At 43.2% G+C, this 14,738-nt stretch overlaps 1 protein-coding gene across 1 annotated transcript in view; it reads right to left on the bottom strand.

Moving 5' to 3' along the window:
• POFUT2 (protein O-fucosyltransferase 2) overlaps positions 1-13,089 on the bottom strand; it is a 31,778-nt gene extending 18,689 nt beyond the window's left edge. Inside the window, exons 1-4 of the mRNA XM_067548811.1 lie at positions 12,462-13,089; positions 11,294-11,544; positions 5,601-5,745; positions 319-429 (exon numbers count right to left, since the gene is read on the bottom strand). Of these exons, the coding sequence (XP_067404912.1) occupies positions 319-429; positions 5,601-5,745; positions 11,294-11,544; positions 12,462-12,604 (650 nt within the window). The 5' untranslated portion in view covers positions 12,605-13,089. The remainder of the gene's footprint in view (positions 1-318; positions 430-5,600; positions 5,746-11,293; positions 11,545-12,461) is intronic.
• Positions 13,090-14,738: the final 1,649 nt, after the last annotated feature.

The raw sequence follows: 14,738 nt of genomic DNA on the forward strand, positions 1-14,738 counted from the left end.
TAAGTGTGTATTTAGATTGTAAATTCTTTGTGGGCAGGGTACTTAACTCCCCATTCTGTACAACGCCAAACATGGTACTGATGCTCAAACAAACAGCAGCAGCTAACAGTATGGAACAAAGTCCACATTTTTAAAGTCTTGAGTCAGCTATAATTTGGAGCTCTGAAGCCAGATATTTTAGAACACTTCTAATGAACTATACTTCTCCAGTGAGGATATACCATCATAAGTGCAACATGCCAAAAACTTTCCCCTCCTTTCTCCCAGCTGTGAAGATAGGTTTTCAGGGACACAAAAAATAACATAGTGGCAACTCACCGTGCTGAAGTGTTTTTCAAAAGAACAGGAGCAGTGATAGAGGCTGATCCTTGGACAGACAGACAAGAGACATTTAGGCCCCGTGTTTCCTCATAACCCCAGAACCATCCCCTGTAAGGCAGTAAAAAAAAAAGTCTCCAATTAGTAGGTCACCATTTTAAAATGAATTTGCTGTGCACAGTAAAATTAGTTAGCAGCATATCCTAGAGAAAAAAACAGTCTTTGGTCTCAACAAAAATGTACATGTACTCCTTAAAGTAAGAAAATATCTTTATAATATCATTGTATGCAAAAATAATTCATTTACATTTATGTCTCCTGATTTTCAGGAGTATATTTCGTTTTTATTGGGGTTAAAAAAGACAAGTGAAAAAATGCAACAACTTTTTTCCTGATCAAAAACAACTATTTATAGAACTAAAATTATCAGGTTTTAAATAAAAGTAAGTTGGTAATTTTTCCAACAAACTAAACAAAAGCATCTCTTACTCATAAGAACATAAGATGCCCATACTGGGTCAGACCAGTGGTCCATCTAGCCTAGTACCTGTCTTCCATCAATAGCCAATGCCAGATGCTTCACAAGGGATGAACAGAACAGGGCAATTATCAAGTGATCCATCCCCTATGGTCCAGTCTCAGCATCTGGCAGTCAAATACTTAGGGACACTCAGAGCAGGGGGTTGCATCCTTGGCCATCTTGGATAATAGACATTGATGGACCTATCATCCATGAACTCATCTAATTATTTTATGAATGTTAGTTATAATTTTGTCCTTCAGGCAACAAGTTCCACACATTGAGCGTGAATTGTGTGAAGAAGCACTTTTTTGTTTTTAATCTGCTGCCTATTAATTTCATCTGGTGACCCCTCGTTCTTGCGTTATGTGAAAGGGTAAATAATGTTTCCTTATTCACTTTCTCCACAACATTCATGATTTTATGGACCTCTATCATAACTAAAGGGGGGCTCTCTCTTTTCTAAGATGAACAGTCCCAATCTTTTTAATCTTTCCTCATATGGAAACTGTTCTGTACACCTTATCATTTTTGTTGCCCTTTTTTTGCAACTTTTCCATTTCTAATATATCTTTTTGGAGACAGGATGACCAGAACTGCATGCAGTACTCAAGGTGTGGACGTACACAGTGGTTATATCTTCTGTCTTATTATCTATCCATCCCTTTTCTAATGGTTCCTAACAGGGCGGCACCAGCTTCTTCCCAGTGGGGGGGAGAGGGTTTTGAGGTCGGCTAAACAGAAAAATGGGCAGGGCTGTGCCCCCCTCACCATAAGGCCCACCACAACTGTGGCCCTACCCCCTGCTCCTCTTTAGATAAATTCTGACCCCGCCTCCTTCTCTCCCCCCTGGCCCGAAGCTCTGCCCCCTGGGTGGGGCAGCGGTTGCCTCTCAGCTCCCCACTGCTCTTTGACAGCTCACAGCTGGTAACAACCACCAGGGTGGGTTGGGGAGCAGCAACTATGGGGGGCAAGGCCCAGGAGCCAGGGCCACAATGGGTCAGTCTGGGCAGTTACGGGGAGCTCCAGACCCTCCATGTGCCTTGGGCGGTGTGCCTGGGCTTACTCCTGCGTTGCTGCTGGAAGCTGGAAAGCAGCAGCTGCTACAGGGAGGCTAAAGCAAATTTTGGGGTGGCTACAGTCCTCGCAGACCCTCTCTCCCCAGTGATACCCCTGGTTCCAAACATTTGGTTAGTGTTTTTGACTGCTGCTGCACATTGAGTGGATGTTTTCAGGGAACTAGCCACAATGACTCCAAGGTCTCTTTCTTGAGTGATAACAACTAATTTTGACACATCATTTTGTATGTATAATTGGGATTATGTTTCCAATGTGCATTATTTCACATTTATCAGCATTAAATTTCATCTGCCATTTTGTTGCCCAGGGAGATCACTTTGTAACTCTTCACATTCTGCTTTGGATTTAACTCAGTTACATTCCATCGTGTTACTCTATTCACAGTCTACACTGATTTCTAGACAATAATCATACACTGTGGTTCTTTTGGGACTATGGCAGTGGCAGAGGATGCTCAGTGCCTCACACAAGGCCTTTTGTTTGCAAGTTGGTTGATGGGCAGTACCGAGTGGAACCCTTCCCAATGACCAGTGACTTGGCATCTCAAAAAACCACCAAGATAAGAAAGCAGCTGCTAACAAAAGGAAGTTTCCATAACTCATTTTTTTCAGGTTTCAAGCTAGTTTTGTAATAAGGAGTTGGGTAGTGCCCAGTTTAGGTCACAGTTCTAGCACCCCAACACACAAATCACCAGCAGCCCCCTCAGCTGCCAGTGAAAGAAACACTTGCAGATTATTATACATCACACAGAACCAAAGGAATATAGATTCAAATACTCATCTCAAGGCCACAGGGCCAGCTACATGCTACTTACATAACATGCAGAGAATACACAAGAAACCAGCATACAGCAACAGGCTTGATTTCAGATCAGTCTTAGTAGACTTCTTTATTTTCTGGGGGGAAAGGAGAGGCTTTCCTCCTGACAACGTAGGAGAGATTGCCTTTTATTTGCAAGTCACTTTATTAGTAACTGCACTGCTGCCTTTCCTAGTGACCCAGACGCTGAAAGGGAATAAGGTGTTCTCTCTCAATTCCTGAATCCTAACTTCTCCAAGTGCATCTAGGCTAATAAGTGGTGTCATAGTAATACTTCAGGACTATGAAAACCCCCAGTGACTGCATTACTTGTTATAAGTAGAAATCAGGTTTCACTATAAAAACGGATCCTTAATGAACTGTATCTGAAATGTATGACAGGAAAACAATTAGAACTTTTTACAGAAATTAACAGAAACTTAGAGACCTCGTCTTGCTTGGAGTTTGTAATCAAAAGTACTGTACTGTTTGTCATATAAAGATGTCACAATATACACTTGATATAATCCAGAGGGATAAATAGCTCATATTGAAAATATAACCAATAGTGGCAGTGCATGTCAGTTCCCTTGCAGCAAGATAGATCACAAGTAAAGGTAACTTCTCTTTTGGCGTCCAAATAGCTAGCAGACACAATGCCCTATGGGACTTTTTAGCATGGTCCAAAACTGAAATACCACTGATATAAAGTATCTTCCAAGTCAAGGTGATGCTTATTCTAAATGCCACTTCTGCTAACTCCAAGCAGGAGCAGTTTCTCCTCTGTACCAAAGCAGCACTAGGTTTGGCAGTGTCACTAGAGTCAGCTGATACTACACTTTATGCACACATGGAACAAGAAAGTGTAATTTGTCACTTTTCATGGTAAATTCCAAATCAGCCACACATCTAATATTCCAGCTTTAAATGAACCCTTTCCCCTTTCAACCGAGACAAGTATGGCTTGTTCTGACAGTCTACTCCTAGGGAGTGATGGGCTAGGAAGGGAAAAGCCAGCCAGGTTTATACAGGTGGAATAATGACTTTTCCTAAAGACTGTTTCTACTTCAGCCCTGCAGGTGGAGGTAGGACCCATTCAGCTGAAAAATACTTTCTAGGATTCATCTCTCCCCACATCTCTAAAGGAGTAAAACACACATTTTCAACTGATTTGCTCTCCATGGAGGGAGTAAAATTGCTGCTTGCTTGTTGATCCCCTTGAGAACAGAAATGCTGGCAATGGTTTCTGAGCTATCTGGATTTGCAAATGGTTAGATGCTGTAGGTCGATGCTGAGCACAACGCAGTAAATCAGTACTGAGTTAAAGGACTAGATAACCATGGTGACGACGACATATCAAAGAAAATGAACAGCCTTCTTTCCTAGTTAGTGTAAGTGACAGAATAGGACTGTGAATTTCTGATAGCTGGATATCCAGAAGCTGCTGTGAAGCCATTAGTCTTCCATCAGTAAAGAATCAAGTAGTTTAATCTCAAAGTGCAGATGAAATTTTATAGTGATTGTGTAGTATTACTATAGAAATTCAGATGCTCATCTCAGTGACTATAAGGTTTTATTTTGAACAGTTTTCAAAGTTACTCTGCATTAATCCTTGATTACGGGCTAATTTTTGTTTCGAGAAAGCTTTATTTCTAACTTTAACAAATAAAGAGCAGATCACTCAGTGATTTTTCAAGTTTCCCAAAATATTTACTTTTCAGAATTAATGTCTTGATTTGCAGAATGAAAATACTTGTACAAAACCCTCCCATTTTTTTAAATTCTGAGCACAGACCTTATCCTGGGGACTCTTCTATGGGGTGTCAAGATCAATAATGCAATGCTTTCTACTAAGAGATCATGCTAGAAAAATTTATTTCCAAAGTGATTTTTCCAGGCTCAGTCTCACCTGCTCAATGAGTTTTCCCCTGAGAAGCAGGGGACAGAGAAGGCACAATCAACTAAAGTAGCAACAAAAAGAAGACTCATTGCCAAGAAGGCTAACGGCATATTGGGTTGCAATAGTAGGAGCATTGCCAGCAGGTCGAGGGAAGTGATTATTCCCCTCTATTCGGCACTGGTGAGGCCTCATTTGGAGTACTGTGACCAGTTTTGGACTCCCCCACTACAGAAAGGATGTGGACAAAATGGAGAGAGTCAAGAGGAGGGCAACAAAACTGACTGGGGGCTGGAGCACGACTTATGAGAGGTTGAGGGAACTAGGCATGTTTAGTCTGCAGAAGAAGAGAAGAGTGAGGGGGGATTTGATAGCAATCTTTAACTACCTGAAAGGAGGTTCCAGGGAGGAGGGAGCTAGGCTGTTCTCAATGGTAGTAGATGACAGAACAAGGAGCAATGGTCTCAAGTTGCATTGGGGGAGGTCTAAGTTGGATATTAGGAAAATCTTTTTCATTAGGAGGGTGGTGAAACACTGGAATGGGTTACCTAGGGAGGAGGTGGAATCTCCATCCTTAAAGGTTTTTAAGGTGCAGCTTGACAAAACCCTGGCTGGGATGATTTAGTTGGGGTTGGTCCTTCTTTGAGCAGGGGGTTGGACTAGATGACCTTCTGAGGTCCCTTCCAACCCTAATCTAGGATTCTCTGACTGCTGTACTTATTTTCCTAGGTGTCCTTACACAGAACTGTAGGAAATACAAATGTTCATCTTGCTGCCACTGTTGTACAACTTTATGTTACCTCTTACCAGCCCTTCCCCCAATCAAAAGAACAGATACATTGCTCTTAGAGTAAAATCAGCGTCAAGCATCCAAATATTCATGTACAAGTACAATAAACATACCAGACTGCATGTGGAAGGAAGGCAAATGTCTCATTAACTGAACTAAAGGGGAAAATGAAAGTCACATATACTATAAAATATTACCTGTAGTATTCATGTTTGTCTTTTGAGTACATGAGCTGATCAATGCATGGCCTCTCATCTATTTTCTCTTCCCAAGTTCCTTCTTTCCATCCTTCTGCATAGCTTTGTAAGACATATACCTGCTCAATAAAGGGTCCACCTGATTCTGCATAGGAAGCAAAGAAAAGTCATTAGCATGTAAGTGTACTTGATTTATGTATATACTAGCATTGCTTGTCCTGTTGTAGTTAAGAAGCTGCCATAATATCCAACATATTCCATACAGTTACAGTCAGCTTACCAAAAGATGACAAGGTGAGCTATAAAAACCAGAAGAGTTTGGTTTTTTTTTTTTTTTTTTTTGGAATTACCAGACACAGATGAACACGATTTGTTGGGGAAGAGTCAGCACGGTTTTTGTAAAGGGAAATCATGCTTCATCAGTCTACTAGAATTCTTTGGGGGAGGGGAGGTCAACAAGCATGTGGACAAGGGTGATCCAGTGGATATAATGTACTTAGATTTTCAGAAAGCCTTTGACAAGGTCCCTCACAAAATGCTCTTAAGGAAAGTAAGCAGTCATGGGATAACAGGGAAAGTCCTCTCAACTGTTTAAAAGATAGGAAACAATGGGTAGGAATGAATGGTCAGTTTTCAGAATGGAGAGTGGTAAACAGTGGTGTCCTCCAGGGGTCTGTATTGGGATGAGTACTGTTCAACATACTTATAAATGATCTGGAAAAAAGGGTAAACAGTAAGGTGGCAAAATTTGCCAATGATACAAAACTACCCAAGATAATTAAGTCTAAAGCAGACTATGAATAGTTACAAAGTGATCTCAAAACTGGGTGAATGGGCAACACAATGGTAGATGAAATTCAATGCTGATAAATGCAAAGTAATGCACATTAGAAAACATAATCTCAACTATACATATAAAATGATGGAGTCTAAAATAGCTGTTACCACTCAAGAAAGAGATCTTGGAGTTGTTGTGGATAGTTCTCTGAAAACATCTATTCAGTGTGCAGCAGCAGTCACAAAAGCCAACAGAATATTGGGAATCATTGAGAAAGGGATAGATAAGAAGACAGAAAATATCATATTGCCATGGTACATCCACACCTTGTGGTGACCAGATCTGCACGCAGTATTCATCTCAAAAAAGGTTTATTGGAATTGGAAAAGGTACAGAAAAGGGCAACAGATATGGAACAACTTCCATATGAGGAGAGAGAAATAAGACAGGGACTTTTCAGCTTGGAAAAAAGATGACTAAGGGGGAATATGATAGAGGTCTATAAAATCATGACGGGTGTGGAGACAGTAAATACTGAAGTGTTATTTACTCCTTTTCATAACACAAGAACTAGGGAACACCAAATGATATTAGTAGGCAGCAGGTTTAAAACAAACAAAATGAAGTATTTCCTCACACAACCCACAGTCAACTTGTTGAACTCTTTGCCAGAGGATGTTGTGAAGGGCAAGACTATAACAGGGTTCAAAAAAAGAACTAGATAAGTTCATGGAGGATAGGCCGATGTATGGCTATTAGCCAGGATGGGTAGGGATGCAAAACTATGGGTGTGGGGATTATTCATTACCACCTCCATCTAGATGTTGGTTTGTGTGTGTTAGATATACCCAAAGCATTATAGATTCAAACGCTGGATAAAGTGAACATTTTATAAAATAATAATAATTTAAAAAATCTTGTATCTCCTTTGAATGTCCCCCTTTCCTTCCACACATTATCTTGGTGCATCTTTTTTCTGTCATTCAGTGCATTTCCTTTGAACTAATTTTTCTGGTAAACTGCTTCTTTAAAATGTTTGAGTTTATTTTTCAGAAGAGACTACATGAAGGGGCTTCACTTGGCTTGGAGGAAAAATACCAATTCTAGGAACTATTTGGGCTCTGTAGGGAGATGGGGTGCACAAAAGGGCCCCACCCTCACTAGAGTGAAGGCGACACAATGAAAGAAAAGTCAACTAAGTGAGAGAAAGAAAAAACAAAAAAAACCCAAAAAATCCCTTGTACACCCAAATGTGTAACAAGAAGGTACCAGTGGAGGACACTAAGCCATGCCTGGGGTTTCAAGCCTGGAAAAAGGGGCAGACACTGGTAATCCCTTTAAGCTGTTGGAAAGTGGAACCTGCAGCTGTACCTCCTGACAAAAGAAGAAATTGAGGCTTTCAATCAGATAGGGAGCTGCCCTTTGGAAGGAGAAGAGCTTCCTCCAAGAAAGGGGATGACTGAACTTTGAAGGGGGGACAGGGCTCTTTTCCCTTTATTTCCCCTTATTGTATTTTTTCCTGTCTTGTTTTCACTCTTCTTAAGAGGAGAGGAGACATCCTCAAGTTGTGGGCCAGCACTCCAGTTACATATCTACATGAAACAGAGCTCTTAAATAGTTCCTCTGCTGAAAGAAGGTGGCTGAAAAATTTTGATACACTGTTGTAGAGTTTAATACACAGGTGATGACACTAAGTATCATTTAACAAAGGAAACTTTATCTTCCCGTTTCCAAGTTTTCAGGCAAAAATTCATCTTCGTAATCTATTTTAGCCACACTAGTTTTCAGACAAATTGCCTCTTCCCATCAAAAGTTAGGAGTAGGAGGGAAGGGCAGAAAAGATATCTTACACTGGCAGTCTCCATACAACATTGACTATGGAGGGCCAAAATCATCTTTGCTGTAACTCCACTGAGGAAAATGGAATTAGTCCAAGAATGAATTGGGCCCAAAGTCTCTTTTGTGCTTCCATAATTTTTTTTAAAACACATTGGGACTCTCAGTAGAAGACTGGCATCCCCTTCACCTGAGAAATGGTCTTCAGAGCATGCTTGTGAGAACCGAGTGCAGGCTGGCCATGCTGTTTGCAACAGGGCTGCTCCCAAAGGCCATCTCAGTGAGTTTTCTCAGAAGGGGCCTTGTCTAACTGTCCCTGAAGTCAATAAGAATCTCTACTTCAGTCTCCATAGGCACTAGATGGGACCTAGTGCTGTACTCCGAGAAAGTACAGGTGCTACCAGGTAAATGGGCTTATTTTTCCCTACAGATTTATTATAAATCATGAACATTTGCAGAGTTGGCCTCTCCATCCCTTTATTTTTAACTTGAATATTTTTCTCTCTCCTCCTTCCCACACCCAAGATACCTTGCTCCATTTCTCAACCTGATTCTCCCCAACTTTTTGTTCTCTTCTCAAGACAGAGACTGGATTGTGAGTCTGATCATTCTTTATATAGAAGAAAAATGCCATCATGCCCCATTCTCATGTGTTTAAAGTCAGCCTTAGAAGTTTGCTTCAAGCTTAGATTTGGCATGTCATTCTAAGGGCAATGACTTTCTACTACAGAGTTCAGGGAAAATGGCTATGTTTCAATTAAGGTGTGTAAAACAACAGAAGTTTAATCTTTCAGATGATTTATAATCATAGAAGATTAGGGTTGGAAGGGACCTCAGGAGGTCATCTAATCCAACCCCCTGCTCTAAGTCAGAATTTTATCAAACCAGGTCTTAAAAACCTCTAAGAACGGAGATTCCACCACCTCCCTGGATAACCCAGTCTAGTGCTTCACCACCTTCCTACTGAAAAAGATTTTCCTAATATCCAACCTAGACCTTCCCCATTGAGACCATTGCTCCTTGTTATCATCTGCCACCACTGAGAACAGCCTAGCTCCATCCTCCCTGGAACCCCCTTTCAAGCAGTTAAGGCTGCTATCAAATCCCCCTCATTTTTCTCTTCTGTAGACTAAACAAGCCCAGTTCCCTCAGCCTCTCCTCATATGCCCAGCTCCCTAATCATTTTCATTGCCCTCCACTGGATTCTCTCCAATTTGTCCACATCCTTTCTGAGGTGGGGGGCCCAAAACTGGACACAGTACTCCAAATGTGGTCTCAACAGTGCCGAATAGAGGGGAATAATCCACTTCCCTCGACCTGTTGGCAATGCTCCTACTATTGCAATCCAATATGCAGTTAGCCTTCTTGGCAACCAGGGCACACTGCTGACTTATATCAAGCTTCTTGTCCACTGTAACCCTCAGGTCCTCTTGTGCAGAGCTGCTGCCAGTCGGTCTCTAGTCTGTAGCAGTGCATGGGATTCATCAAGGGCAGAGTCCTGCACTTAAGACTGTCCTTGTTGAACCTCATCAGATTTCTTTTGGCCCAATCCTCCAATTTGTCTAGGTCACTCTATCTACCTACCACTCCTTGGAGCTTAGTGTCATCTGCAAATTTGCTGAGGGTGCGATCTGGAGGATGGAGTGAATTATTAATGAAAAATAAAAAAACTTCTGTGGTTTTACAATTAAAGAGTGGTCTTGTTTTTTTCTAACCAACGTGATAAAGTCAGTCTGTAATTGCTTTTACTACAGCATTTTTGAAAAATATTCAAAACTAGTTAAGACTTTTACTGAAATTGCATTAAAAATTGAAATAATTGTCTCAGAAAATAGCACAAAAATTCAAAGGCAAGTTATGTAACGGGGTTGAGGATCTATGGTACACTTTGTCCCACAGTGGAGATGTTTTATTCAGGTAATGCCTACATGAAGGAAGAGACCAGTCACCAGGGGGCTTGGTTATAGAACAAAGTTCAAGCTCAGTTACACTTTTGCTTTGCTGCCATCACCCCCAGCTACACCTATCACATGCACTCTGATCCTATAACCACCATTTCACTTTGGCACAAACTCTCGAGCTCTAGCCCTTCCCATCACAGCGTCAACCAAAGCACACCTATTAGACTGAAATGAAAATATGCATATTTCAGTGTATATTAGAAAGCCATCCTTAGTAGCAGTGACACTAGAAACAAAACAAACCAACCAGCCTCTACTCTGCCACCTGGAAATAACAAGTCCCTTCAACTTCAAGGGTGAAATTCCCCCATAGAGAATGGAGGGCTTGTACAGCAGCACAGCACAATGAACCTGAGTGGGGAAAAGAGTGTGAATGTCACCAACCCCTCCACTCTCTTCTCACACAGGATTATTTGGGATTTAGGCAGATGGAGTCAATTTCATTCAAAGTGAAGGAAAGCATTAAGATATTTTTATGTTTCACAAATAGCTCAGGCGGGAGCACATAGCACCCTTTGTGCTCCCTTCATCCTGAGACACCTAGCCATTGTTCCGATCCCCAGTATAAATTAGAACAGACAAACACACACAATGACATGTTTTAGTTTTATGTGCTTCTCTGTAATTACACTTTAGAGAGAGAAAAATCAGGTTCTGAACATACTGTGCCCCTTGAAAATCCCCACTTCTGAATGAGACGATAACTAGATTGTCAGTTTTCTTTCCTCCCCGCTTCTTTGGCGCCTATACACTAATACAGGTGCTCCTGTTTAATTCAAATTTGCTTCTCATTTCTCTGATTACTTTCATGGTGACTAGCTTGAGGATGCTAAACTGACAGAAGTGCAGTTACATGAACAGTGCTCTTTGGGTTAGAAAGAGATCTTGATTTGCAACAACACACAGCTCATTAGAGGTAAATTTTCCTATTGTAAAATAAGCATGGGAGAGAAAACTGCTCAATCATCGAACAAAAACTTCAAAACTCCTCTTTCGAGTAGCACAAAGTAAAATCTAACACACCTTGTTCTATTGCATAGCATAAACAGAAAAATCTGCGAAGGAATCACATCAAAGATGTATTAAACCCTCATAGATTGTACTATAATGTACTTTACCTGCAAGAAACTGCTCATACTCAATAACAGGGATGTTTTTATTGAGGCTTGGAAGATCAAAAAACTCAGACCAAGGAATTCGGACCTGATGAATGTCAGGACTCTGCCAATGATAGAGACGTCCCCAAGGAGGCAGGACCAATACCCAAGCTTCACTTTTCAGCAAGGTCTTTAAAAGAGAGGCAACACGAATATAAACATCTCTGCGTAGGTTGAATCCTTCAGGAGGATTTACATCATACAGAAGATACCTGGAGAGAGTGAGAAACTAGAATCACTTTTGGGAGGCTTCAAGAATTTACACAGAGAATTTATTTCTTGCTAATTTGGAATCACTTTACTAGGCTCTCTTCTGACTTCTTACATCCAGGGGAAAAGAAAGGATAGTTTATGTAATATCTGTAGAAGGCTGCAATACACTGCCTCAGATAGAAACGAAGTAAAAATTTCATCAGCTTACTTCGGTAAGGGAGCAAGGAATCTAAGGTCATTAAAAAACTGAATCACTGCTGGGCAGCACAGAACTGCAACATTCATCACCAAGGCAAGTGCCCAAATATCACACAAAATATCCATAGAGATATTTGTCTCAAGGCTCTGTTGCAGCAAAGGGATTGGGAGCAACATTGGTTGCCCTGTTCCCTAGGTGTGCTGGATGATGGGTGGGTGAAAAAGGAGGCTGCAAGAAGTCCCGTCTCCCCCTTCAAAGACAACTGACTCGGCATAGCAGGTTTTCCATTTGCTCTAACCAGCCTTGCTCTCCTCAGAGAAAATGTCTTTTATCCCAGGTTTTGGCACCAACACCTAGCAACGACAACCCGACACTTCCAGGCTTTCACAGCCACGCTTTAGAAAAACGGCCTCCTGAATCAAACTCAGGCACCTGCAGACGTGGCCTGATCTGCTAAAGGCGCCTGCAGTTCTCCTGCCTGTGTGCGGGGGAAGAGATCCCGGACCCCCGCCCGACACAGCCGGCCGGCGGGACCCGCGCCGGGGCCTGGGAGAGCCTGGCTGGGAGTTGTCCCAGGCTACCGGGCAGGCGGCGCCCAGGCGCTAGCGGGGCCCAGCTCAACGGCTCTGTACGGCCTCCCCGGCCGGCGCGGCTCAGCCGGCCCAGAGCGAGGCCCTCGGGGGCTCCCGGCCCGGCTGCCCCTCACACTTTCCTCACCGGCGGCGGGGCGCGGCGGCAGCGGCGGGGAGCGAGGCGGCGCCGTGGCCGGCCTGGAAAGCGCCCGGGACCGGCTGGGCGGGGCAGAGCGCAGCGGCCAGGCCTAGTAGGAGCACGAAACGGCCCGGGCCCCAGGCCTCCATCTCCGGGCAGAGGGAAGCGCAGCGCAGCGCACGTCCGACACCGGGATGCGGCGCCTCGCTTGCTCCGAGGGGCGGGCTCCGGGCTCCCCCGGGAGCGGAGTCGCGCAGGTCAGGGGCCGGGGGCACACACGGCCGGGGACGCTGCCATCCCTTCCGCGACGCTGTGCGGCTCGTTTGCCTCTGCCGCGGTCCGCACCGAGGGCCGGGCCGGGCCGGGCCGGGCCGGGCCGGGCCGAACCGACAGCCGAGTCCGAGCCACACGCAGGCGCTTTGGGCCGTGTGTGTCCCACCTTCCTGCACCCGGGCGTAGGGCTCGCGGCGGGTGGATTCCTTCCAGCGGTGGTGTGTTATTAAACAAAATAGCCCTCCTCCCTCAATAGCACCTGCCCCCGACTTGTTAACGTGTTACTAAAACAGGTCTCCTGGGGCAAGCACCAACCCTGCAAAGGATCGGTCCCGGCCATTGGGGAGGATTTCAGAAAACTAGAAGCCAAGGTTAGATTGGAAACCTTCATATAGGACCTTAACCACAACAGTTACTGCACCTTCCCCCAAATCCTCTTCTCCCTGACCAGCTTGAATAATAATACTGAGCATAGTTCACTCACTCTAGCCTACATCAGAGAATTGTAGAACTGGAAGGGACCTAGAGAGGTCATCTAGTCCAGTCCCCTGCACTTAACACAGGGCTAATTATTATCTAGGCCAGTGTTCCTCAATTATATTTCACCGCGGAACTGTTGCACAGCCATGCCATACCCTCCGCCGAAAAGTCCAGGAAATCTTCCCCTTTTCGGCGGCGCGGTGTAGGCTGGTGCGGCGCTAACAGCTGTTCGGCAGTGCACGATTTCTTTTAATTTTGGCGGCGCAGTTCCACTTTTTCACAGAACTCTTCAACTCAGGTTCCCAGAACACTATTTGAGAAACACTAATCTAGGCCATCCCTCACAGCTGTTTGTCTAACCTGCTCTTAAAAACTTCCAATGATGGAGATTCCACAACCTCCCTGGGCAATTTGTTCCAGTGTTTAGCTGCCCTGACAGTTAGGAAGTTTTTCCAACTAAGCCTCCCTTGCTGCAATTTAAGCCCATTGCTTCTTGGTCTATCCTCAGAGGTTAACGGGAACAATTTTTCACACTGGGCACTTTACAAAGTGTGACACTGACTGGAAAAGAGGGTAGGACTGGTCAATTTTTTTTTAAATGCTAAAACTATAAAACAATGGATTTACAGGTTTGCATTCCTTTGGTCTGCTGTCAGTAAGAAAAACTGTGGTGTTAATTTAAATGTCATGCCCATTGCATTGTTTTTGTATTTTTCTTAAAATAATAATGAAGAAGAAATAAAGCCCTTCATAGACCCAATGATTACAGCTTCACAGCTGTAGTGCTTAGTGAAGATGCTATCTACACCTAGCAGAGAATTTCTCCCATGGGTGTAGGTACTCCACCTCCAAGAGGCAGTGGCTGTGTTGATGGGAGAAATGCTCCCATCAACGTAGCCCTGTCTATTCAGGAGTTCAGTCAGTATAACTTGTGTGGAAAATCCACGCCCCAGACCGATGCAGTTATACCAATGTAAGTTTCTAGTGTAGACCAAGGGCTAAGGAAATGAAGCCACACTTGTTTGGCCTTCAAACCACTTTTCATCTACATTGCTCTAGGTAATACAATTTTCCACCCATTGTAATAATGCCATTGTTTGCTGTCCAATTGATTGCTCATTTCTTAATTGATAAACAGTTTCATGTAAATCAAAATGGACTTCAAAAGCCAGAGGGGGTTAGTTAACACTTTTCTTGGCTGCTATATAAAAGAAAAAGACTCAGCTGATTGTGAAACATTGTTAATTCACATAAATACAATACTGATGAAGTATAAATATAAGATATATATAAATATAAGAAATAAAAACCTAAAAAACTGTTTTGAAAGACACTGATTCTGCAAGATGTTCTATGTGACAGGACCCTTGTGCCCATTGAAATCCATATGGGCACTGAGATTTGCCCAGGTGGAACTTGCAGCACTGGCCCAAGAGTCTCTCTCCATGGATTGGAAACAGCATTAGTAGCTTTCTAATGAACTGTGTTTGAACATGGTTCTTGCCATAAGAAAGTTGCCAATACAACTTC

This window comes from Emydura macquarii, unplaced genomic scaffold (genome assembly GCF_026122565.2).
Source record: "Emydura macquarii macquarii isolate MOO-44397 ecotype Brisbane River unplaced genomic scaffold, CSIRO-AGI_Emac_v2 contig_1253, whole genome shotgun sequence".
Lineage (NCBI taxonomy): Eukaryota > Metazoa > Chordata > Testudines > Chelidae > Emydura > Emydura macquarii.